Source organism: Talpa occidentalis, unplaced genomic scaffold, assembly GCF_014898055.3.
Source record: "Talpa occidentalis isolate TD23 unplaced genomic scaffold, MPIMG_talOcc4v2.1 talOcc4.14, whole genome shotgun sequence".
In the NCBI taxonomy this organism is placed as follows: domain Eukaryota; kingdom Metazoa; phylum Chordata; class Mammalia; order Eulipotyphla; family Talpidae; genus Talpa; species Talpa occidentalis.
The window spans coordinates 81,064,790-81,091,829 of NW_023601433.1; the positions used below are offsets into that span (position 1 = coordinate 81,064,790).

General features: G+C 49.9%; 1 protein-coding gene across 2 annotated transcripts in view; it reads left to right on the plus strand.

Annotated features, from left to right (window-relative positions):
• Window positions 1-27,040, plus strand: part of NOS1 (nitric oxide synthase 1) — a 125,424-nt gene that overhangs the window by 41,875 nt on the left and 56,509 nt on the right. For both annotated transcript variants that reach the window (XM_037511093.2, XM_037511092.2), the window contains exons 3-4: window positions 8,284-9,426; window positions 22,617-22,746. In XM_037511093.2, the coding sequence (XP_037366990.1) occupies window positions 8,705-9,426; window positions 22,617-22,746 (852 nt within the window). In that variant the 5' untranslated portion in view covers window positions 8,284-8,704. The remainder of the gene's footprint in view (window positions 1-8,283; window positions 9,427-22,616; window positions 22,747-27,040) is intronic.

Sequence of the window (27,040 nt, forward strand, 5' to 3'; positions counted from 1 at the left end):
CAGAATCTGACCACAGGCCTTACCTTCTGAAAATCCTCCCAGTCTTGCCATCACTGTTAGAATAGAGCTCAAAATCTTTAACTTTGCTCTTGAGAAACCCGTGTGAGATCTCCAGCTTTATGACATGGGCTTTCTTCTGCCAATCTGGACTTTGTCCAGTGCCTCAAACGCTTTCTCTCCTCCACCCCTTACTCCCACCTCCCACCCTGTCATCTGGCTAACTTTTCCCCCAGGGGACGCCCCCCATGACCACCACCCAGGTTATGTTAGGTGTCTTGTTTGTGATAGTGAGAGCATGTGCGTGCGTGTGTGTGTGTGTTCCACTTTGTTCTACTTACTACACTTGTAATCTTCCTGGCTCCAACACCCGAGCCTTTGACCTTCCAGTGATGAGGCATGTTTGGCCCAGGTGGGGGAGGTCCATCAGTGAGGCTGTTTGTGCCCCTGAATGGTCTGTGCTTGGAAGGAATTTAAGAATCTTAGAACCTGGAATATTCTGTCTGCATGATAGATATAGTGCTCTACAGTTGGCTGAACTAGCTCATAAAAATGAACTTTGCAAAATGAAGATGAATTGAAGGCTCCATAATTCCCTTGATCTGTTCCTCCACAGGGACAGCAGCACTGCCGCTCTCTTGTGCTGATGGACTAGACCATTGACACCCATCCACCCCAGGGGTGTTGACTCCCCAAGTTCCAGAGCCTGAGTTTCTGGAAGCCTCTCTTGCGGTTCATGTCCCGACACACTGAATCTTGCTTTTTGGTGTTTCGAGGAGGAGCCAGTGACGGGCACCCACTGCACTGGAAAGCAGGACCAACCTGAATGTCCACAGTTGTCACCTGGCACCTCAGCACAAAGTGCTCTAAGCAGTGTGTGTCCTTTGACACCACAGACAGCAAATAGCCGCACAGCTGCCAGCAGGATGTATTAGTATTAGTAACAGGATGCAGGATGTATCCTGCACTCTTCCAGGAAACAGCATCACATTTCAGGTTTGTGAGAGCTAAAGCTGGGAAATGATGGTGGACACCACCTCGCTCCTTCCCTCCATCCAGTCGGTCAACTCCTTCAACTCCTGGTGGCTCAACCTCCTGAGTATCTCTGAAATCCACTCTTTCCCCCCTTCCTAATACAGGATGTATTAGTAACAGGATGCAGGCACTGGGCACCTGCCATGGTCTATGTCACATTGTGAAAACTCAGAAATTAACTCCTACCTCATTCCATCTATGCAGAAATTAAGATGGTACTGTCTCCCCTTTTTATATATATGTATTTTTTAAAGACTTATTTATTTATGCATACAAGAGCTGGGGGTGCAGGGCAGAGATGTGGGAGGGGGGTGTTAAGAGGATTCACCAGAGACAGAGTGGGAAACAGAACAGGCAGATTGACTGAAATACACTGCTGAGGGGTCTGCTGCGCCAAGTGGATCAGCTCCCTGACTGGCAGAGGATCAAAATTGTGCTGCAGTGGCTGTGGAGAGCTTCATAGTGCTGCGACTTAACCCCTTGCGCCACCAGGGAGGCTCCTGTCTCCCCTTTTTTATAGATACAGAAACTAAGAGTCGGAGGTAAAGTGATTTGCCCACTACCACAAAGCCAATAGAGAAACTGCTGTTCAGATCTGAGACAGTCTAACTTCAAAGATCTTGCTCTTTTTTTAAAGATGAGACAGAAACATAGTAAAATACATAAACAAGCAAGAAACTAATCTTTCCTCCCACCCTCCCCATAAACTCCCAACTGCTGCTACCAACATCCTGGGTGATTTTCCAGGGATGCTCAACCCGTCTGCACACTCGCATGGAAACGTACATGTGTACACATTGTGAGCATGTAAATACACTCATACATATTTCCATCTTCTTAAATTTAATAGCGTGTCTTGAAGATGATTCCCCATCCATCCTTTTAACCCAAATCCTGCTTATGTAATGCCTGCACGGCACTCCACCACACGCTGAGCCCCCCTTGATGCCATGCTCCCCTCTGATGAATACTCAGGTTTCCCTGCTCTCTCCACATTCCAAACAACCGTGCAGGGAAATTCACATCTGTGTGTGTGTTTAGGGTGTTCCTCGAATGGCCTGAACCTTCAACTGCCAATGCAGAGCAGTGTATATTTTAAGGTTGGGGATAGAGATCATCAGAGTGCCACCCTAAGAGCAAGCAGCAGTGTAAGAGAGTGTGGGTACCTCCCCATCACACCAGGCAAACTTTCAGACCTGAACCCAGCCTTCATCCTCGCGGTCCTCACTACAAAGGCTGCTCAGCCCTGCTCTTCCACGTTGGGCCTTCAGCCTGGGAAAATCAAAGTCATCACAGACACACTGTGGCCGTGATGCTGTGGAATGACGCGGCTGGGGAGACCCCTGGGGCCAGGGTGCCTCTGTCTCTGGGATCCCCAAGACACAGAACGCCAACGTCTTCTCCTGATTTGCAGAGGTTGGCGGGTTGTAGCTGTAACTGCCGGCGGCGTGGGAGAAGACATGTCAGCTTGATTCCTGGGTGGCGTTCTCTCTGGGGAAAGACTGCAAATTAGCAGTTGGGTTGATGTAAGGAAGTCGGTATTGTTTTGTTGTTGTTGTGAAGAGCACAGTTGTGTTACAGTTTCAGTCTTTGTGTTGGTGGCAGTATTTTGTTTTTCAGACATGGAGGACTTGGAATTTGTTCTTAAATGAGTTGGGAGGAAGATGGGAAGCAGGACTGTAAGGTCTGTGGGTGCACAAACTGAAAACATCCAGGAATTCACAGGCTGAGTGGTGTTTTCTTTAACGTTGCTCATTTTAGAGGTACTACACGTGATTCAAAAAAGAATGTTATTCAAATAGGAAAAAAAAAAACAGCACTCAGTGCCTCGCTCCTACTTTTGCCTTCCAACCTCTGACACCAGCTCCTTCCAGAATAATGTTTGCATCTCCACATGCAGCATTTACATTTGCACCTTTCTCTCTTCACCTAGTGGCAGGTCATGCGCTTATGTCCTGCCTGGGGCTAGAGATCTGCCTCAGGAGCCAGCGGCAGGGTTGGGGGTGTTGGTGTCACACGGCATTCAGACTGCAGGACCTTGGATACTGGACTATGTGCTCAGGTGGCAGGTAGTTCTAGATGGGTTTTCTCTCTCTCCCCCCATCATGCCTGTTCCCAGCAGTCAGCAGCCAAAGGTAGCAACATGTTTGCTAACTCTGTGTCCTTTTCCTGGTTTCTTTAGAAAGAAAAAGTATTTTGTGCCTGGCTGCGTCTTTTTTTTTTTTTTTTAATAAATCTTTTTAAATTTTTATTTATTTATTTTAGATTTATTTATTTACTTATACAAGCACTGGGTACAGTCAGAAGCGCGGGAGGGTGAGAGAATTCACCAGAGCCAGAGCCGGGAGCAGAGCAGGCAGAAGGACCGAAGTACACTGCTGAGGGGAGCAGCGGGCGGCAGGAGAGGTCTGCGCGCCATGTGGGACCCTCCTCTGGTGGCCGGGGAGCAGCCGGGGATCGAACCAGTGCCGCAGAGGCCACGGACAGCCTCGCAACCCAGCGCTCAACTGCTGCGCCACCAGTGAGGCCCCTGGCTGCGTCTTAGTAGATTCTTAGGCCTTGAGGGGACCTAAAGAATAGTGGGATGGGCCTCCCCTGGTGGCTCAGGTGGTTAAGCGCCGCACTGTGAAACTGTCTGCAGCCTCTGCAGCACGGGTTCGATCCCGGCCGGCCAGCAAGAATCCCACATGGTGCAGCAGACCTCTCCTGTCTCGCCTGCTGCTCCCGTCAGCAGTATGTTTCGACAGTCTGCCTGTTCTGCTCTCCACTCTGTCTCTGGTGAATCCTCTCACCCTGCCGCGCATCTGGCCTATACCCCAGCGCTTGTATAAATAAAAAAATAAATCTTTTTAAAAAAAAAGGAATAGTGGGATACAGGAGGGACCTCTGATCCATGATGTAGAGGGTCAGACTCTAGACCTGCCTTCCCGGTGGCAGCACGTCAACCATAAGTGTGATTGTTAACTGTGTGGTAGTCACAGTAAAAAAGCAACAGGCGAAATTAAATTTCATGGTCTCTTTGCTTAACCCATATATCCAAAGAATTATCACTCCCATATGAAATCAATATTGGAAAATTATTGAGACAGTTTGTGTTTCTTCTGGCCAGCCTTTGAACCCCAACGTGTAATTCGCTCTTCCAGCACATCTCAGTGGAACAGCCTCAGCTGAGGAGTTCAGTGGCCCTTATGGCTGGTGGCCGCCCAGCTGGACAGTGCAGCTCTAGGCCCACCCAGCAGTGTGATCCGTGTGGAATGAACTCTTGGCCTCTCTGGGCCTGTTTGCTCCCTTTTGAATAGGGGAGCTGGGGGGATGGCAAAGGGCTCCTCTTCATCCAAACGCCGCCAGCTTCCAGCGCCAGACCTGGGAAGCCGCAGACAAGGCAGGGCAAGCAGGTCTTATTATGGCAGCTGAACTTCCCACCTGGGGGGGACAATTGGATGTGGCCTGGCTCAGGGTGAGGATGAGAAATATATGGCAGCAGATAACATTGCTTTGGGGAGGAAGAAGAAGGCATAGCATGTGGGGCTGTACTTTTTTTTTTTTAAAGATTTATTTATTTATGCATATAAGAACTGGGGTGTAGGCCAGAGGTACAGGGGGTAAGAGAATTCACCAGAGAGAGAGAGTGGGGAACATAACTGGCAGATCTACTAAAATAGAGGGAGCAGGGGAGCTGAGGGGAGCAGTGGGCGAGACAGGAGAGGTCTGCTGTGCCATGTGGGTCAGCTCCCTGGCCGGGGATCAAACTCAGGCTGCAGTGGCTGGCGATAGCTTGATGGTGCTGAGACTTAATCCCTACGCCACCAGGAAGGCCCAGTGGGGCTCTTCTTAAGATTGCAGTGGGCCCTGGTAAGTGCTCAGAATCACTTAATTCAGGGCTGCCTCCTCTGTCCCCTCAGTCCACCTGTCCTTCTGTAAATCAGGAGTGAAAGGGCACTTCCTTCATACCGTTGCTGTGGGGAATAAATAAGACACCGTGCACTGGCGTGGGGACATGCTTGCTGCACAGCGAATCTGTCTCCAAACTGCTCCTATTCCCAGTCCTTGGGTTGCAGACAAGCTGCCCAGGATGGGAGGGGCTTGCCCAAGGTCGCAAGGCGAGATGGCAGTAACAGACGCTGGCCTAGTTTGGCTCCCTCTTTCTCGCTGGCACTGGTCCCCGAAAGTGAGCCGCTAATTTCCTCGCAGCAAGGTAAATGAAATAAATACACCCAAAAGCCCTGCACTACTCGAATGAGGCCCAGGTCCAAGTATTGTTTCCATGGTGTGTGGTGCTCTGGCGTGCACGCGCATGCGGTCTGTTTAAAATCGCAGCTCCAATGGGTGGAGGCTGGGTGGGCAGGATATGCTACCCTGCCCCCGACTGCCCACAGACAATACCCCGTGCCATGACTGGCTCGAGATTCTTCAGTGTGATTTCCAGCAAAGGGTCCCCCTCTAGATGCACATGCAGTACCTTTGGTGAGACTGTGATGGCGTAGAAAGTGCATGGAATTAAAAGCCAGGAAACCCGGTTCATTAGATATTATATAACAATAACAGGAAGCCACTCTGAGCATTCACTCTGACATTGCCAAGTACCCTGCCTGTACTATTTTTATTTGATCCTCCCAGTTACCTAGGGAGGTGGTAATTACTTAATCATCCCATTTTACAGATAAAGATACTGAGGTTTAGAAAATGAAGAACTGTCCCCCAAACATACAGAACCAGAAAGGGCCTACAAGTAGTCCCCGTGGCAGTAGGTTGGCCCAGGACTGAAGACACTCCTGAGGACTGGACATTCACAGACTGGGACGAGAGGGTCTCCAAACAGCAGCTTAATGTATTCACCTGGCAGAGGGTCATTGAACCCAGCTCTGGTCAGGGTGAGGATGAAAATCTGACAGCAGATGAGGGTTGGGGCAGGGAGGAAAAGGAGGGATGCCGTGGACTTGGTGCTAGAATCACGATTGACAAAGGAAAATACTCATAACGCGCTCCCTTACACGCAGCCCTTGCTCTCTCTCCCGCTTTCTCCCCGCCCTCCCTCTCTTTTTCGGCATATTCTGAATATCCCTGCCTCTCCCAAGCCCAGCCTTCTTCCAATTCCTTCCAAATAATCAGTTTCTTTCTGAAGGCCAAAGATGGAGAAACAACCCCACCCCACCCCCAGTTTCCCAGGCACCAGCCAGAGCCCTCTGTGACTTAGGGAAGCAGCTGAAAAAGAGGGAAGAAAAGCTGAGGGTGACTGGGGAGGCTCAGGGATGGCTTCATTCCTCTTTGTTAACTTCAGCCAAGCCCAGGCTCTGTCCTTCAGTGAGGTCTGACCGCCCCCCAGCCTGTGGAAGAAGAGAACTTGGGGGCCCAACCTCCCCCAAGAGCTCACCTTCCATTCCCTCCTTTAATTAAAGAATGGAGCCCGATGCCAATATTGGACCCTCGAGAGATCAGGAGGTCCCAGCTGTCTCTGCCTCCAACCCAAAAAGGAACATCCTGGCTTTGGTACCCAGAAGTAATAGGGCTAAGGGTGAGTTCAGGAAGCAAGCAGGAGGGTGGGGCTGGGCCGCTCCTCCCTAGTGAGGAAGGACCCAGTGCTTCCGGAAGGCTTTCTCTGTAAACCAGAGATACTGAAAGACACTCAGCCAGTGGACACCCGGGTTGCACCAGCTCACACACACAGCCGAGGAGTGACCAGCATGAGGGCGATGCATGAATACGCAGAGAGAAACACACACAGAGCGACGCCAGATGGAGAAGGCAGCCCGGGCTGGGCCCGGGTATTCATTATTCCTCACCCACACAGAGGGACTGGCAGAGTTACGTAACGCAAGCTGCAGAGGGGGTAGGCTGAACTTGTTAACCACCCCAGGAGGGGATCCAGGAGGTGGCTTCTCCTCCCCAGGGGGTGTCTGCACCCACAGCCTGTTTTCAGAGGCAGCAAGAGCCTGACAGCTGCCTCCGCCCAGGGGTGACCCCAGGAAGTCGCAAAAAGGGAAACGAGGGAGTGAGTGTCACTTTGTTAGTAGTGGCAGCTGGGGGCTCCCTCCTTGTGCTAAGGATGCTGGCAGGAAGGGGTGTTAGGACACAGAGGGAACTGGGACTTGAGCTAAGGGACAGGAAATACACTGAGGGCTTCCCTGCTGCCCCCCACGCATCCCCACTCCACCCACACCCACAGATCACCTGCCCCGCCCCAGGTGCACGGGACCAGTTGACAGAGCTGCTGGCTGTACACCTGCACCCAGGGCTCTCTGCTGGCCGTGCTACCCCGGCCAAACCCCGTTTCTCTGAATCTGGAGGAGTTGGTAAAATAACTAGAAGATAAATGTTTTAAAACGAAAGTTTGGGTTTGCGACCTCGGAACAAGAATGGAGCCCAACTGAGTTCAAATCCTCGGCCACCATTTTCTGTGTGACCGTGGGCAGCTGACTGAGACTGCCCCAGCTCCGCTCTCCTCTGCTGAAGGGTTACCGTGTGACTCAAAGTGGGGGACGTACATGTTCAGAGCCTCAGTGCTCCATAAGTGTGGGTTCTGTTTAGTCTTGGGGTTTTTTTTTTTCCCCTTTTCAGTCATCCACATTTACTGGACACCTGCTCTGCGCTCTTGTTGACCCTGGGGGCACAAGCCCCCTCCTGCTAATGCTTCTCCATTAGGGTCTCAGACCATCGGTGGAGCACAAATGTCCTTCAGAGTTTTGTGTGAATCCATCTCTTTGGTACTTACACTAAATTGGGTTCATAATGGTTTGTGATGTGGCCAAGCCCAATGGGCATCCCTCATCAGCAGTTCCATGGACGGTACCAGTCCCCCTCCAGTGGGCTTTCTTAAGGGAAATTTGGGGGTGGCCTCAATGGAGAGGCCAAAGACCCAGGCTGGCTGAGCTCTGACCTATGATTAGAAAATGTTTGCAAAACACAGAGTGCCCAACGCTGCGAGATATGTTGGCGTGGGGACTTCTCGCAGTGACAAGGAGATGAGAGGTCTGATTCTTGCCATCTGAGTTCTGGGACTCACCGTCAGTGCTCTGTCCGGGGGCGCCCTTTGGCCCTGCAGGGCTTTAGGCATGGAGATGATAATAAGGAGCTTACAGCTAACTGGGGAGTGGGCCCCCTGGAGGAAGAAGGATTTCATTTCTGGGTTAATTTCTGAACTCCAACAACTTGACTCCACTGTTTTCCATCCTGGTCTTGAACTTGGTGTTGGGCGCTCAGCATCAGTCTCTCCTTTTTAATTCTTTTCATCCCTCCCTTGTTCCTTGTCACCAGCTCAGGAAGCCCCTGATCTGATCTGCTTCTATTGGGCTGGCGATCCACATCTAGCATGCATCACCTCTAGACACAGCTACGTGCGTCCCCCAGACACTTCTTCCCAGTCCACCCGACCTGCTGCTTGGGGACACTCCCCACCGCTTCTCCTGACGTCTGCCTGATCACTCATCACTTCCTTGGAGAACAAGGAGGGAGCAGACGCATGAAATCATGCCACCAATGTCCCGACAGCAATGAGGGGGTGACGCCACTTGACGTCACAGGCACAGAGGACCCGGACCCCAGGCAGCCAGCTCTCGAGACTCTCGCAGCTCCTGCAGCGCCTTCTCTCGGCACAGCCTGAAGCCTGGCTCCTCCAGGGGACGTCGCCTTGGCTTGACATATTCTGAGGTCTCCAGCCTCTTGGACACAGGACGCCATGGAGAATCACATGTTCACGGTACAGCAGATCCAACCCAATGTCATTTCTGTCCGCCTCTTCAAGCGCAAAGTGGGGGGCCTGGGCTTCTTGGTGAAGGAGCGGGTGAACAAGCCCCCTGTGATCATCTCTGACCTGATTCGAGGGGGTGCCGCAGAGCAGAGCGGCCTCATCCAGGCTGGGGACATCATTCTCGCGGTCAACGGCCAGCCCTTGGTGGATCTGAGCTATGACAGCGCCCTGGAGGTCCTCAGGGGCATTGCCTCCGAGACCCATGTGGTCCTCATCCTGAGGGGCCCCGAGGGCTTCACCACGCATCTAGAGACTACCTTTACTGGGGACGGGACCCCCAAAACCATCCGGGTGACACGGCCCCTGGGTCCACCCCCCACTGCTGTCGATCTGACCCACCAGCCGTCAGCCAGCAAAGAGCAGCCACTGGCAGGGGACAGGGCTACGGGTCCCGGAGGGCCGCCGCCTGCCTCAGACAATGGGCCGGAAGCTGGCCTGCTCGCCCACACTAACGGCCTGGCTCCCAGGCACCCAAGCCAGAACCCTGCCAAGAAAGGTGCCGGGGTGGGCCCCCAGGGCAGCGGGGAGAACAATGAACTGCTCAGAGAGATAGAGCCAGTGCTGAGCCTGCTCACCAGTGGGGCCAAAGGACTCAATGGCGGAGCAGCTGCCAAGGCACAGACGAAAGATGCAGAAGTCCAGGTGGACAGGTAAGCTCCATGGGTATACCCGTCGTGTGTGTGTGTGTGTGTGTGTGTGTGTGTGTGTGTATTATCAGTTGTCTCAGCCACCTGGACAGGAGCATCCACTCACCCATCCTTGCCTCTTGCTCTTAAAACTGAAATTCAGGGCCTCCCTGGTGGTGCAAGGGATTAAGTATTAGGCAGCACTATGACACTACCCGCAGCCTCTGCAGCACGAGTTCGATTCCAGGCCAGGGAGCTACCCACATGGCGCAGCAGACCTCTCCTGTCGTCCCACTGCTGTGTATTTCAGTCAATCTGCCTGTTTTGTTCCCCACTCTGTCTCTGGTGAATCCTCTCACCCGCCGCACCTCTGGTATGCACCCCAGCTCTTGTATGCATAAATAAATAAATCTTTTTAAAAAACCTGCAATTGAAAGAGCAGAGTAGGCGTAACTTCTAGCCTGAATCTCTTGCCTGGGAACCCATAGTTAGTGATCACGGTCGCGGGAGTCATGTCTTCCAGTCTTCCCCTATCATCCTCCAGCAATCCCCCTTGCGGCCGCAGTGGCGAGCAAGGAAGGTCCTGAGGAGGGGATTTGGAATTAAAGCAGAGAATGGGCCCGACTCCCCAAACTGTGGTCTGGTTGGGATTATGTGGGAGCTGAGGCTCGGACTTGAAGAACCAACTGGTACCAGCCCCCTGTGTTTGCCAGCTTGGCATTTTCTGATTCTCTGGAGGTGGAGAGCTGGCAACACAGTGGGCGATTCTAGTTCCTTCTCTGGGGAGGAGTCAGCAGCTGGGCCAGGTGGTCAGAGAACAGTGGAGACAGGAGAAAGAATTTTCCCTCTGCCCTCCCCCCACTCTCATCTTAGGTCTAGCACTGACCCTCCGTCCCCCAGCACTATCAGGGTGGGCCTAGGTGGGTTCCTCTTCTGCACTCCCCATTAGAAGGAGGCTGGGGTCTGGGCTCCACCACCCAAAATCCAGACCCAGACTCCTCCATACCACCTCAAGCACCCAGGTGTCCCCAGGTCACCAGGGAGTCCCTCAGGGGCCTGGATTAGGGTAGTTCTCAAGGGTCTTGCATTCATTCACGTAACATATTCATTGAGGACCTACTATGTGCCACGCTGTTCTGGGCACCCAGAGTAAAGCAGTGAATGGAATTGACAAATCCTCTGACCTTGTGAGTGGATGAGCTGACTGTGCAGTGGGGAAGATGAAGAATAGTTAGCATAAAGATGGAAAATGTGTAGTCCAGTGGATGTGTGTAAAGGCAGGAACAGGACACAGTGCAGGTTTTCAGATCCCATGCAGACCGAGTAGTTTTCAGTAGATTTCTTGAGACCACCCTCCACGTTAGTCTTTTTTCCCTACATAGGCACCTCCGTGGTGACAACTGTTGGGAGGAGGAACACTGTAAAGGCAGGAATAGACACGGTGCAGGTTTTCCGATCCCATGCAGACCGAGTAAAGGAGGAGTCAGAGTCCTCAGTGGTTTTTTGCAGGTCTTTTATGGGGGTTCACCAGGCATATGGCAGGCAAGGGTGCTGGGGGGCCGGGAGGCTGGCAGGCCTCCCAGCCCCCAGCAAATCCTCACTCTCTCTGGGCTCTCTGGTGATCTCGGCTTCCCTTCGGCTTCTGCTGCTGCTTTCTCAGCTTCTGGCATCCCTGTGGCGCCGCCCTTAAAAGCACAGTCTTAGCACACGTGTACCCTACTCCAGGTGCCCGCCATCAGGCATGCATTCAGGATCACAGGGTTCCCTCATCTATCCTGATGGCGGGAGGGCAGAAAAGCCTGATGCCTTTTACCTTACCCTACAATGTGCTAAGATCAGTAGAGTAGGCAGGGATTAGGAAGTGTTGGAGAGGGTGAAATTTTAGAGGGAGGCTCTGCGACTTTCTCTACCTAGGAAGGCCATGTTGGAAGACCCAGACAAAGGAGAGAGGAAGACTTGCAGCTTCATGGAGCATTCTAGGCAGAGAGAAAGGGGGATACCAGGGTACTGGGGTGTTTGATGAACTGCATGGGATCCAGTACTCCTTCCTGATGGGGAACCCAAAAACCACCCTTTGGTAGGCTCCTCCATCTGAGGCACACCATTTTATACTGAAACTTTTCCTAACTTCTCACACCTGGGCAAAAACTGCACCAGTTCCTCCGAGACCCCCCCATAGGAAGATGAGGCTTCATTGGAAATCCCTGAGCTGACGGGAAAGCAGGACCACTTGCTGCCTTTTGAGCCCCTGCCCTGTGGCCCTCTGCTCTTGTGCAAGTTCCCTGGAGACACCCTGGACCACCCCCCCCAACCCTGACACACACATACCCCTTAGGTCCTGTCTCCGTGGGAGACGGAGCCTTGGCCCCATACGTAGCGCATGTTGTGGCCATCTTGGTGAGGCAGACAGTCAGGGCTCCCTGGTGCCCCGATGTCCATTTCCGTAGCTGGGGGCCAGCATGACTTCCTGGGGTTCTCCTGTTCTCAGAGACCAGGCCTAACTCAATTGCAACTAGAATGGAAGACTCCCCCCGAAGCTAGAGCCCTGCTCTGAAGGGGCTAGCACCTCCCAGGGGACCCCCACTCGCATGCCAGCAGCCATGGCCTGTTCAGTCTGGCTGTGTCTGCTGAGCCACCGCAGGTCCCCTGAGTTTCCTTCGGAGGGCTGAAATTCTAAAGATCTGCAGAATCCAGAGCAATCACTGCTCTTGTTCTCGGAGACACGGAAGTGCCCCTCCCCAAAGGCTCCTGGCATCACCTCCTCCAATCCTATAGGCGCTTCTGTAACCCTCAGCACCAGATCCTCCCAAGAGCAGCCGACATTGACTGGGGCAGCTGAGCACCAACTGCCTAATGTTCCGTGTGCTTGGTTCTTGTTCCTGACTGGCCTGGGCGGTGAGTGTCAGTGTTCCAGGAGGCTCAAGCTCAGCCCCCGCAGATGGAGTGTCCGTGTGTAGGGAGAAGTCCCCGACGTCTGGCACACCGAGGCCAGGTGCAGGGCTTCTAGACTTGGGTGGGGCTGTCGTGGGAAGGGCTTTCATGGAGCCCTCCCGGCAGCCAGGCCCCAGGGGCCGGTCCAGCCACCGACTGGGAAGCAGCAGCCTGTTTCCCTGAGGATAAGGGAGGGTCAGCCAGTCTGAGCTGGGTTCTGCTTTGGGGCATCTGCTTCCCAATGGGAAAGATTGCATCTGAACCCCCAGCCTGCCCTGCTCCACTACCGCCCTCCCTCTGGTGACCCTGTCTCACCCTCGCAGAAGAGCAGGAAAGACTGCTTCCAAGGAAGTAAGGTTGGGGAGCAAGTCCGGAGCCCACAAAACAGTGAGTGGTTCTCAGGGTGGATAGTAATAAGAGTATGACCCCCAAACTTGGTGGCTCACACCCTGCTGGACTCAAGCCACCCCCATTTTTTAACAAATATTGTTACTTGCCCCTTTCACTCACGGGATGCTCTTTCAGGGATCATTTAACCTACCCACATTTTTCCTTTTTTAATCAACATAATGCCCTAATTATAAAGTAAAGGCGGCAGAGCATCCAAGTAACATGGCATAGGAGAACCTGTCATTTAACTCTCAGGGTCCAGGCGTGACTCCCTGGATGGGTCAGATGTTTGTGCCTAAACATAGAATCACTGCAAACACGACAGTGTCAAAACGCAGATTGACTCAGGTGTGTTGTTTTGGCAACTCAAATGCCACCAGCAGCGTCGCCTTGGTGACGTGATTTTCCAAAATGGTGAGCAGCTCCCGATAAAGCCACGTCCTGTCTCTTTGATTTACCAAGTAGTTGCACACATGGACAATTCAGTCTGTTTTAAAGCCATATTATTAAGCCACATTTACACACCACGACTGAATGGGGTCTCAGTTCAGGGACATCTGCCTGGGTGTCCAAAGTTTACATGTGGTCAGAACCCTTCTCCCTAATGTGGGTTTGTCCCAGCCTTGCAGGGTGTCCATCACTCAGTGTAACCTCTCTCCCTCCAAGATGCCAGCAACCAAAAGTGCCCCCACATGATGCCAAACTGCCTCCCAGGGGCCAGAACAAAAGCCTTGTTAAGAATCAGTGTCACCAGTCAGAAAACAGGAACCCAGAGAAAGATAGAATGTTCTTCGGGACCACTCTGGGGGCTGGCTCAGGCCTCTTGGAGTACACGCTGCCTGGAAATTACTCACCTTCCCATTGGCCTCTCCGTCCTGGCTGCATGCTGCTCCAGGGTGGGGTGGGAACTGGCCTCCCTGATGCAGGATGAACAGGTGACAGTGAGGCCGGCTACCAGCCAACCCCAAGCCCCACATCCAGGTCACACTCAGCAATCCGTGGCTTCTGGGGACCGAGCAGAAGCCGGGCCACCCCTGGTTTCAGCAGCGCCCTTGTGTCCTGCACCTGGGCCCTCATTGTCTTCCTTCCCTCTTTCCTTTTGGACACAGACTTATTCTCCTGCCCCATCTAGTCTCTTTCCCCCGTGGGGGTGCTGGCCCTTGTCGGGAGAAGCCACGTTTACATGCAGCCTCATTCCTTCATCCCAGGGAGGAGGTGGCGGGGGCAGGCGGTGGCAGCATGTGAGAGAGTGTAAGGAAGGGAATCTGGGGGTTTCTGGGACCTTCTGTGCTTGGGAGCGGTCACTTTAAAACGGTCACTTCTAAGCCTGTCAGAGGAAATCCAGGTTGCTCAGCTTGCTGCCCTGAAGGAAGGTTCTAAAGAGGCCAAGGTCCCCGGCCCAGCATCCATCTGGACCCGCCGTTCAGCCTCGCCCTGTGCTCTGATAACTAACTTCTCCACTTGCAGGGCACTCAGTTACTTAGATTACCTCGTGTGTGAAGTCAGCTCCCTAAGTAGGATGCGTGATTTTAGCTCCATCTTATAGATAAGGAACGTGATTTTAGCTCCATCTTATATAAGGAACGGAAGCTCAGCGAGGCAAAGCACCTTGCCTGAGGTCACAGTCCTGCTTCTACCTAGAAATCGCACATGAGTGCCTAGAGTTAAAAAGAAGCCAGGTGAGAGGATCTGGAGGAACAGAGTCAATTTCCACCCTAAAGAATCAGCTTAATCCAGAGGAGGAAGCCAACATCTGCAACAAGTTTCATAACATCCTCCGGCCAGCCAGCTGCTGCGCGCTCCGGGGCACCATGCTAGGTCTTTACATAATTAATTCATTTACCTCCCATGCTCCTGATAAGGAAGCCAAGGTTCAGAGAGGTGCAGTCACTTGCCGCAGGTTACACAGCACATGGCAGAGCCAGGACTTGTCCCCAAGCCAGGCTCTTGATCACAGTGCCCTTGACCACCAGCCATCGTGATACATCAGAATATTGTTCTGATGACATCAGAATTTTGTCTGAAGACATCAGAATATTGACTCAGTCTAAAAGGGAAACTGAGGCCCTGAGGTACCTATAGATAGTACTTCTGGAGAATGAACCTCAGAGAGTCCCCTCTCAGGCTGCCCCCGACATGCCTCATCACTTTAAACTACTCTGGTGGCATTTTTCAGCTGAGGAATTGAACACAATAACTTTGCCTTCACACCGAATCTCTGCACCTTTCCATGTACACTTTGACCATCAGAACAAAAGTGGCTTCCCCAGTCCATCCTTTCCTAGGAAGGGGAGAGAGGCCCTCCTTAAGGCGGTATTACTCCCCCTTTGTCCCTCTTTCCAGCTGTGACCTGTGGGGTGGGTAAGCAGCCCCTCATTCTGGGGAATCAGCCCGCCCACCTACCCCAAACTGCACACAACCAGGGGGCTCCTCGCCATCTTTTATTTCATGAGTATTTATGAAGCCTCTTTCTACCTCAGATATTTCCTTCTGCCTCAGATATTGGTCTCAGAACTTGGATCCATTAGTAAAGCTCTTTTATTAAGAGGTCATAGAGACAAGAAATGAATAATAAACACACAGCACATGCAGTCATTTTAGATATTGATACAATCTATGAAGGACATAAAACTCAGAGAAATGGGGCTTGGAGTTGGGGAGGACCTCAGATGGAAAGGTCAGGGGCGGCCTCTCTGAGAGGCAACATGTGTACTGAGGCCAGACGGATGAGCCACGTGAAATCGAGGAAAGGGCATTCCTGCAGAGGGTAGAGGAAGAACAAAGGCCCTGAGGCAGAAATGAGGCTGGGACGTTCTAGGAACTGAAATGTTATAGGACAGGGAGAGGGTCAGCCCAAACCCCGCAAACCTGCCTATTCTAAATGGGTTCTGCCATCCGCCGCATCAGCACAAAACATATGAGACTTTAATGGGAAGGAACTTTAATAAAACTAGGAAACAATACAGGTAAGGCAAAGAGTCTAGTTTCTAAATGAAGCACCCAAAGTTACCCGTCCCCTCGTGGGTAAAAGTCCATCCATATGGGATTGGCCCAGAACAAGGCCCCAAAGCCTGCCACAAGTCTAAAGCATCTTCCAGTGGGGACCCACAGAAAAGGGTCACAAACAACCGGACAAGCCCGGAAGGAAAAGAGCAAAATCAACATCAAGATAAAAGCTGCCATTGTCACCTCCCCACGGGTCTCACCCACATCTGTGTCACCTAGTCCACGACCAAAAGACAAGCGCAGTTTCTTCACGTGTCTCTAGGCTCCATGTGCCTCCTCCAGGTCTCCTGGCTCCATCCTGCTTCCTTCCTCAGTCTCTTCTGCAGCTTCTCCTCTTCCTGCTCAGCTCCACCCTCCCTTGGGTGGGGCAGGGAACCTGGAACCTCCCCCTTTCCTGGGGACCACCCTGTTACAATCCCCCCTTTTAATTTTTATTCCACCATATCTATGGTGGCACAATCTCAGGGTGTAGTCTTAGGAGACAGTCTTTTTTAGGGTTACAATGTGGGCGCCAAGCTGTTATAGGACAGGGAGAGGGTCAGCCCAAACCCCGCAAACCTGCCTATTCTAAATGGGTTCTGCCATCCGCCGCATCAGCACAAAACATATAAGACTTTAATGGGAAGGAACTTTAATAAAACTAGGAAACAATACAGGTAAGGCAAAGAGTCTAGTTTCTAAATGAAGCACCCAAAGTTACCCGTCCCCTCGTGGGTAAAAGTCCATCCATATGGGATTGGCCCAGAACAAGGCCCCAAAGCCTGCCACAAGTCTAAAGCATCTTCCAGTGGGGACCCACAGAAAAGGGTCACAAACAACCGGACAAGCCCGGAAGGAAAAGAGCAAAATCAACATCAAGATAAAAGCTGCCATTGTCACCTCCCCACGGGTCTCACCCACATCTGTGTCACCTAGTCCACGACCAAAAGACAAGCGCAGTTTCTTCACGTGTCTCTAGGCTCCATGTGCCTCCTCCAGGTCTCCTGGCTCCATCCTGCTTCCTTCCTCAGTCTCTTCTGCAGCTTCTCCTCTTCCTGCTCAGCTCCACCCTCCCTTGGGTGGGGCAGGGAACCTGGAACCTCCCCCTTTCCTGGGGACCACCCTGTTACAGAAAGACTGGAGACTCTTGAGTGTGGTATGTGGTGGGGGGAGTGCTGGGCATCTAGGTGTCATCTCTGTCCCTGCCACCCTCCACCCACTGTTGCATCAGCCTCCTGGGGCTGCTGTGAAAAAATGACTCCAAACTTGGTGACTTCGAGCAACACACATTTGTTCACTTGCAGTTCTGGGGTTTTTCTGTCAGGGTCGGCCTGGCCGAGCTAAAATTAAGGTGTGGGCAGGGGCTGCGATTCTTCTGGAGGCTCTCGAGGAGAGGCTGATTCCTTGCCTGCCCGTGGCCCCTCCCTCCACCTTCAAAGCTAGCAGTGTAGCATCTTCACAGGCCATCCTCTTCTATATCCTTGTAAAGACACTTGTGATTGCTTCTAAGGCCCATCCTGAGAATCCAGAATAATCTCCCCCTTTCAAGATTGTTGACTTAATCATACCTGTAAAGTCCCCTTTTTCATGGGATTGGGACCTGATATCATTGGGGGCCCTTATTCAGCTTACCACACTCACCCAATGAGTGCTACTGGGCAACACTGCGGTCAGACCCTGGACTGACCAGTAGTTGACCCGTAGCCATCCTAATAAGTTCTGTCTAGATGGGGTTCAGTGTCCCCCCTGTGTTCCTCACCAGCTACATATTTTAGGAAAGCCCTTGGTCCTTTTGGGCTTTAGTTTTCCCATCCCTAGAAAGAGTACGTGAACCAGATGAGCCCTAAGAGTCCTTCCAGAACAACCATTCACGTTCCTCCTGAAGGCCAGTGGCGGGCTGCTCACTGCAGACCAGGCCACTGGCCATGTCCCTCTCCTGTCAGGCCACACCTGGAAGGTTTACTGCTCCATTCAACCCTTCTGGAAACCACTTTGGCAGGAAGTCCAACATCCGTTCAGGTCAGTGGTCACAAGTTGGGAGCTAAGGGTCCCAGCTAGTTCTCCCTTGAATTTTATTCGAACCTTCAGTTCACAGAAAGAGTGAATTTGTGACAAAATAGAGAATTCAAGAGATGTCATCATAAAACTGGTCTCCAGACTCACTCTGCTATCTACATCCGAAGAACTGTTAGCGTTAGTCCATCTCCTGGCGAGGCAGCCTACCGTGGGAAAGGGGAATTCATGGCCCTTCCGGTTCCCCACCGTCCACACTCAGCCCGGCGTGCCCCGCCTGCACCCTATGAAGCCTGGAGCTGGGGAGTCCTGCCCAGCTCTTGCACTATTATTATGCCTAGACTGGAGGCCTCACCTCACTGCTCGGTGACAGCATTCATCCCAGAGCCGGCTTTCAGGAGCACATTTTTCTCTCTATGAGACCTTCCCCCACTCCAGCTTCACAAAATCCAGGAGAAGAGCCGTGCCGAGACCTCAAACCTGGTTTCCACAGCTCCCAGCATTCATGACCAGGTGGAGACAGAAACCAAGGGCTGTTGAGTGTGTGGAGAGGGAGAAGGGGAGCCAGAGAGAGTGAGGCGTCTGCTGAGAGACGTGGGCAGGACTTCCTGCCAGGACCAGCTGCTCCTCAGCGGCCTCCTTGCCTGGCTGGGCCAGCGGCTCCACCTCCAGGCTATGTGCTGCACACAGGCCTGGCCACCTGCTGCCCCTCCTGGAGCCTCAGGGTTGGCTAGTGGTCAGCTCTTGAGGGCACGCGTGCCAACTTCCTATAGAGTCAGGCTTAGGGCCCCTATCCCCTGCATGAGAGGTCAGGGACCGGGCTCCCGGGGAGCCTCATTGGGAAGGACCTGGCAAAGGTGCTCAGAGGTTTAGAGATGCTAGACCGACTCTTGGCTTGTCCAGCTAGCAACGTGGCAGAAAAAGGATTTTAGTTTAGTCCCTGCCAGAAAGCATAGGAAATGCTCGCCAGGTGGGGGGCAGAGCACTACACCTGCCCTTACAGGGACAGAGAGGGCTGCAGAAGAGCTGAGGGAAGGAGCTGGAGGAAGGAGGGGAGACGGAGGGCTGACGTTTCTAACCAGGAGGGCAGCTTGCTGTTGACAGTAGAGTTGGGCCCAGGGCATTCCCAAGAAAATGGGTCTTCAAGGGTGTCCATGAACCATGTGGCGACCTTTTGACAATGCAGATTCCAGGCTCCCGCCTAGAGCAGACTTCACACTCTCCAGGGATGGACTCAGGTGAATTTTAACAAGCCCCTGGGTTAATTCTGATGCAGTCTGAAGTTTGAGAGCCATCAGACATGGCCATGTGATAGCTGTAGTACATGGGCACACCCAGAATGCCACGCCCTCTGGGGACAGCCTTTCCAGATGATGTGGACACTGAGAGGAGGTGAGAGCCAGGGGCTGTCCTATACTAGGTCACTTGCCTCAGGTGGCTGTTTCAATTTCATGAGAGTTCAATAAAATCAAACATTTCATTCTTCAGTGACAATACTCTTAATTCAAGTGCTCAGTTGCCACCTGTGGCTAGTGGCAATACCACCAGTCAGCACAGATGTGGAATGTTTCCCTCGTCTCTGAAAGTTTATGCCAGCTTAGGGGATTCTTGACTGTCTCATACAGAACTAGCATTTTCCTTTTCTTGTTTCTGTCTGTTTAGCCTATAAGCTAGTGGTTTTACCAGAAAAGGCCAGGTCCTTGGTGCTGCCTGTCACTACAGAAAGCCAATAAGCAGCAACAGGAATTGATTCTGTAAGAAGCACTTTATTCAGAAAGCTGGCCAGCGATCTGAGAGAACGGCAGGTGCAACACCCTGAAGAAACCCTTCTGCCATCTTATCTCAAGCTGGCCTTTTTATATTAAGTTAAACAAAAACAGTTAGTCATGTGCTAATAGCCCATCAGAATGGCCAGCTAATGTTTCTGGTATTTGTCACATTCAGCCTCCCCATTATCTTGACCCTGGTACATCTTGTCCTGCTGATCCTGATTGATTTCTGATGGCGTCGATGCCCAGCACTCCTTTGTGCATCATCAGGGTGGGAATCTCAGTTCATTATTAAGAATTTTAGTTTCAAGAAAACAGATCAACCTGAGAGGAGAAAGCACACGTTGTACAAAAATGAAGAATGATGTAAAATACATATAAATAAAAAAAAATAGATCAGTAGTCATATAGTGTGTAGGTACAGCCTGTGCTCTTCCCTTCTCCCCCAACCCACTGTCATTGGTAAGAGTGCTAACAAGCCCACGGGCTAAATACTGTAAGCCTTAGCCCTTGCAGCAACCCCATGAACGAGGTGTGATCATTAAACCTATTTTCGAGATGCATAAATGGAGAATTAGAAAGCTTAAGTATCAAAAATATCTGAGTTGCACAGCCTATCACCAATAAAGCCAAGAAGTGAACCCAGTTCCACCCAATCCACAGTGCTTTTAGCCAACACGCTGCTCATTCACCCCCATCACACTGAGACCCTGGTGAGCACGTTTAGCAATACCCCAGCTCTCAGACCTGGTTGTTGTTGTCAGACTGGGCATTGGGAATCTACGGAAATCTACTTCTGATTTTGCTCTTGGGTGAAGGGAAGCAAAATAGCTCAACCCATATGTTCCCATGGCCCCATATTAAAAATCTTCTTCCCCTTTGCTTCACATAGGACTTGTAAATAAGTGCCTGCAAAGCACTCCAAACGCGTTACTTAAACAAAGATGTTAAATGCTTAAAGAAAAAAAAAAAAAGAAAGAAAGAACAAAAAAAGAAAAAGATGACAAAAGCCACCCTCCCTGCACAAGCCCTGGGAGCCATTTTGAAGTTGCCTGGGTAATTGAGTCCTGTCATTTCTGTAAACTGACCTCATTGATTGAGAGAAGTTGCATTACTTGCTCTTTAGCCTCTGGCCTAGTGTGAACATCCTGACTAGTTTTTCCTATCTCTGTTTTAAAGAAAAGAAAGATCTGGGCCAAGCATCCATCAGCCTTCATTTCAGATCCCAACACTGCTGTGTGCTTCCTGCAGAACCTTGGGAAACTTCTATAAACCCTTTGGACTCGGTTTTTGCGTCTGTAAAATTGGGCTTTTAATGTCTGTTGAGATTAAATGAAGTGACTTCTGTGCAAGCACTGGTATGATACCGACGCTCAAACAATATTAAACTTCTCTCTGAATCCCCACTAGGGTCTTATGATATAACAGGATCAGGAGATTGGGAGCTGAAAGGAGTGACATTTACAGCAACCCTCACAACAGACAATTCCTCTGTTTATCACCATGTAGGTAAACCATTGACTTGGGAAATGTCTGTAATCAAGAACCACTTCGGGTGTGTTTGGGTGACATTTTAAAGAGGGTGAAACAGAACATTCCTTCTGGCAATTGCAAGCCTCTCCAAGCAGAAAAATGTAAGTGCCTTTGGCATAGGCCATCAGGACTTTGTGAAACACAGTTGAAGGAAGCAGTTGGAGGGGGCACTCAGGGCTGTGCACTCAGAGCCTGGACTCTGGCTTCTGATTCATCCCAAACGACTGTCATCACCAGATTGGGGGCCAGGGGCCATTATGGATCCAGAAAGCTTCCTGGTTAAGCAGTTGTAGTCTCTATAATCAGCAACCAGCCTGGATTCAATTCTCAACTCCACCATCATTTAACCTCTCGGATCCTCAGTTTCCTCATCTGATGATGACTATGAGGACGATGATGATGGTAACGCCAATGTTGATGACAGTGTGATGGAGGAGGATGGTGATGCTGGAAGGGATGATGAAGAATATTATGAGGTGAAAAAAGTGGTGATGATAATGATTTGATAATTATGGCAGGTGATGATAATGAAGATGATAGCACTGGTGATGATGGTGATGGTGACTGTGACAATAGTGATGGTTATGCTAATGAGGAGTTGGATGGTGGTGATTGTGGTAGTGATGGTGATGATCGTAATACTGATGGTAGTAAAGGTGATGTTAATGGTGGGGGTGGTGGCAGTGATGGTGATGATGATGGTGATGATGGTGGGGGTGGTGTTGATTATGCTGGTGATAGTGTTGATGCCTTGGTAGTGATGATTGTGGTGGTGGTGGTGGTGGTGATGGTGGTGGTGGTAGTGCTGATGGTGGTGGTGGTGATGATGGTGGTGGTGGTGATGAGGATGGTGGTGGTGAATTATGATAATGATGATTATAATAGTGAGACCCTGCACTTCACAATGCATGGGAAGAGTAGGCTGGAATACTGTGACTTTGAGCAACTTAGTTGTCTCAACATCTGTCACAAGAATTATACTAAAACATATAAAGTGCTTGGACACATAATAAGTACTTAATAAATACTAGCATCATTGTTAATTGCATTTTTGTCATTGCTTTGTCCCCCTTGTTTTAGGAATCTTTCCTGTTTATCCTGACCTGGTATCATTAATCTTATTATCAAAGCCTTAGTCAGCATTGGATGATTTCCACCCTGACCCACATAGCTTGGTTCCTTCCCTGTCCCTTCTGCCTCCTGTATCATCCATGATTAAGTCTTGTGGACATTAAGTTGTCCAGGGGTTTTGCTGAAAGATGGGCCTCCTCTGTTCCTATATCTATAAAATGGGGTGGGGGAGAAGGCACAAAATCCACGCCGTGGCCATCCTGAGGTGATATCCGCAAAGATGGGTATGTGCCAGCCATCAGTGCCAATTTGGATGCAGTCACTTTTGGGCTTGACAACGGGGCTTCCTTCCCACCTGTCATTGGTGATCCTGTTCGGTGGCTGGGAGCCTAAAGCTGGCTGGTTCCATGTGGATGTGGGTGAACTGCAGGTTCTATACTGACTCAAGCAGGACTTGTAGATCGGGGCAGCCAACAGGCTCTCTGATGCCTCACCTTCCTCATCTGCCCCCTTGCCTTTCAGAGATCTGATGGATGGCAAGTCACACAAGCCACTGCCTCTCGGTGTAGAGAATGACCGAGTCTTCAGTGACCTATGGGGGAAGGGCAACGTGCCTGTGGTCCTCAACAACCCGTATTCAGAGAAGGAGCAGGTAAGGTCGGTGCCAACCTGGCACCCACTCTCTCATGCTGCCCCGAACCCTCTTGGGTGTGAAGATAAGGGAAGGGAAGCCAAACCCCAAAACACAATGGGGTAGAAACCAGCCGCCATAGTTGAAGGGTTGCTGAGGTGAGGTCAGGAGCATGTGTCCTGGGATATGGATTTTGGCTTGGTTTGTTTTATTTTGTTTGTGAGTTTGCCGTTTTTCTTCAAACTCTAATTCTCTTTCTGCCAGGAACGGCAATCACTTGGTTATAAGTTTAAAAGATTAAAAAGTACTGAAGGTAAAAAGTTCTTCTCTCTCCCCTAATTCCAGCCACAGTTTCTTTCCCTTCCCAGAAGTAAGCAATATTTTATTTTTGGGTCCTTTTAATTATATTTTATGCAGAAATAGGTAAGTACACTTATTGGTTTTATATATTTTTACACAAATGAGAGTATGCTATACACATTCACCTTGCTTTTTCACTTAGTAGCCTATCTTGGAGATTAGGCCTAATTCATAAGTAAGGAGAGTCCTGATTCTTTTTTCACAGCTGCATAATGTTCCATTATATGGCAGTAACATAATTTACTGGGTCAGTCCTCCATAATGGACACCTGGGCCATTGCATTTTTTGCTAATGAAATGCCATAATGAAAGACTATATAAATATCTCATTTGACACATGGACAGGCTTATCCATAGAATAAATTCCTGAAAGTGGAATTGTTGGGTCAAAGGTCATGTATATCTATGATGTGGGCAGAAATTGCCCAATTGCTCACCATAGGGGACATGCCAATCCCACCAAGTAGGAGAGTAACTATTTTCCCATGGCCTCAGCAACTCGGCATATCCAACTTTTTAGTCATTGCCGATTTGCTGAGATTATTTTGCAGGTAAGTCAGTTTGCTTTCCCAAGAATGACTGGATTTAACTAGAGATCAACAACACTTTTTTCTCACTTACCTAGCCAGCTAGTGGGCCAAGCCAAAGCAACCGTAGTGAAGTATGTGAATTTCCCATCCATCCTCTGCATTGCCGAGGGTACCGATGGAGTGACCAGGAGGAGGTCAGAATGGGGAAATGACCCAGGTCACTCAGAAGATCATCTTCCTTCCTTTCGTTATCCCAGTACCCCCCAAACTCTGGATGCACAGACCAGATTGCCAAGTTCTGACTTCTGATGCTTAGTGTATGGACAGCACCTTTCAGCACCAGCCACTAAGTGATGACTCAAAGGTTCTCCACAGAGTTTTACAGGGGAGGTGGATCATTCCAGAGCTTCAGTGGGAATTGCTTGCCTTAACTGCTGTTGGCTGCTCAGGGATATAAGGACATCAGGGATTCCATAGTAGTTGAGACCCATGATCCTTTGGCCTCTCTCCTCTTGCAGTGACATCTGGAACACTTGGTGGATAAGCACAATTACAGGCTTCTTTTATGCCATCCAAAAATCAAGTCCACACTGTGAACATGAGGAAAGTATTATCCATTGGTGTTTAAATGAACAAAGTTTAAATTTTCATTCTCAATTGGAAATCAAGGGTGTTGCCATAATGCAAACCCTCCAAGACAAAGGACAGAAAGGGCAGTCTCAAGCCAGATCCAAATTGATAGGATTTGTTAGGTCTGCAGTGTGTATCTGAAGAGAAATTTATATTGGTACTTTGAATTTATTACCAGTGTTTCAAATTTTTATATAAATGCATATATATAACTTCTCTTACAAGTGTGGACAATCTGACCCATTGAGCCTATATTTTTATGGGACAATAACCTTCCTGGACTGAGTAGCAGCGGCCCCCCACTCCCCAAACAGGAGTTCTCTGGTTTGCCACAATCCTCACCACTCCTTATTGTTCTCTCTCACTAAGGTCAAGTGTTCATTGTCATTTTTATATTAGTGCTATTGATTTTCTTTTTGTATCCGTGTCTTTATCCTAACTGTCAGGTAGAAATAGGCCAAGAGATTCATATGTTTCAGGAAAGATGAGAAAGATTTTATGTTTTATGAAAATGAAGCATTTTTTGTGTGTTAATAGGCAACCAAGTGTTATGTCTTGATATTATCCAGTCTGCTTTATTGATTTACCTTAACTACTTGTCCCCTGTAGGTATGAGAATTTAATTGCTAGTCTGCAGTAACCTCCAAGATCTAAATTATAGGGAAGAAGCAGAAGTGGCCTTGACCCCACTGGAAAGACCTTTAAAATCATTGCTGAACTCTGAGCAATGACAGGACTATGGCCTTTTCCTTTCATGTATCACCTCAATTAGACAGTGACAGCCTGAAAAGTATAACGTTGAACTTCAAACCTGAGAAATGGGGCTCAATATTGAGGATAGAGCAGGGGTGATTAACAGGCACACTGGCCCTCTTTGCAGGCCATCATGATGATGTGATCACTGTCTTAGTGGATGAAGGCTGCTGTAACAGAATGCCATAGACTGGGTACCTCATAAAAACAGAAGTAATTTATCATGATTCAGGAGGCTGCAAAGTCCAGGGTCAAGGCAGTGGCAGATTCATTGTCTGGTGCAGGCCTGCTTCATTGATAGCATCTTCTTGCTGTGTCTTCACATGTCAAAAGGAGCTATCTGGGTTTCTTTTATAAGGGCACTAATCCTTCTCAGAAGGATTCCACCCTCATGACCTAATTACCTCCCAAAGTCCCCACCTCCTAATACCATCACTTTGAGCCTTAGTCCTCAATTTGTGAATTGGTTGGGAGTACCTGGGAGACCAAATATATGGTCCACAGCAATCAGAGAGAAGTGTTGAGAATTTACCCTAAGTTCTCCTCTAAAGTGGAAAGTCCATTTCCTTGGAGGAAGGATGCTGGCAAAAGGGAAAAGATTGCATCTTTCTGAGCTAAACTGCTAAACAGCTTTAGGCTTAAAAACTTCTAAAAGCCAGACACTTAGCTAAGCAGTGCTTGGGTCCACATTCATTCCTTTATCATTATCAAATCCTCAATGTTGTCCATGACCCAAAAAAAGATTCAAAGCCACTGGCCTGCATTATCCAGGCTGAGTTGTCTGAGACTCAATTTTCCAAATGCCTCTTAGAAATAGAGTGAAAAGAGGCAGAGACCCAACCACTCAGTTATAGAAGTCCCAGCTCCAGAGCCCTAATAGCTCCTGCTAGACATCGCCACAGCCGCAGCTCACAAATGTTTCCCAGATGCTCAAGTTCATAGAAAACACAAGGCTCTTCTTTCCCAGCTGACAGGCCAGCTCCCATGCTTATCCTCTTCTCTACCTTATCCTCTGCTTATCCTCTGCTCATTGCCTCTTCAGCTGAAGCTACTGGAATCAGCTTCCTCCCTCCCAGTAGTAACCCACATTTGCTGCTTTTTTAAGCATCCATGGCACGGCAGGGTTAGCATTGTTAATAGCACAAAGAGAGACCCAGCTGCTACCTGCTTCCCTGAGTCAGAAAGTGGAGGAGCGGGAGGAACGGCTGATCGGCATTGTCCCCACACACAGAGCCAGAGGCAACAGAGCCCAACTGAAGCAGGAAGGAGGCAGGCTAGACATGAGAAAGAACTTCCAGACTCAGAAGCCCATAGTTCCCTGAAGGAATAGATAAGTGTCTCCCTTCCTCTTTGATGCTTTGTTGGTCTAAATTCAAGGAAAATCAGTCACAGGGATACCATCTCTTAAATCAGTCCCCAAAGGCTGAGACATTCATATTTATCTAGTTGTCATTTCTCTTGCTAATAGCCTGTGCCAGCAGGGGGCAAGACCTGTGAGACTTAAATTCCTAAGCAGGCATGGTCACTAAAACACAGTGTGTGAAAGACTGTGACATTCATTTTTAAATTTTCTTGCAAATTGTATCTGTCCTGGGCTGGTAAAGAGAATGAATCAGCTCACTCATCACCGAATGTTCACCAATTCCTGCCATGTGCATAGCTCTGTGGAGGAAGCAAAGATGAGCAAACATTATCCTCCGTGCCTTTGAGACCCTTGTGGAGAATCTTGAGGAGACAGGCACATATACAGTGCAACTAATCCAAAACCAGAGAGGGACAAGAAATGCTGCAGGAACATAAGTATCTCAGCAAGTATCAGGAAAGGTTTAGGGGAAGAGGTGACATTTGACCTGGGTTTTGAAGGTCACATAGGAGCTTGCATAGAAGAAAGTAGGAAACATAGTAAAAGGCTATGGCTGTGCTTTTTTTTTTTCTTGCTAAGGATCATTATTGGATCTCTGAGATTATCTTTTGTGTAATACCACCTGAGACATGTACTGAGTCTTGACACCATTCTAAAGATCCTTGACATAATAATTCTC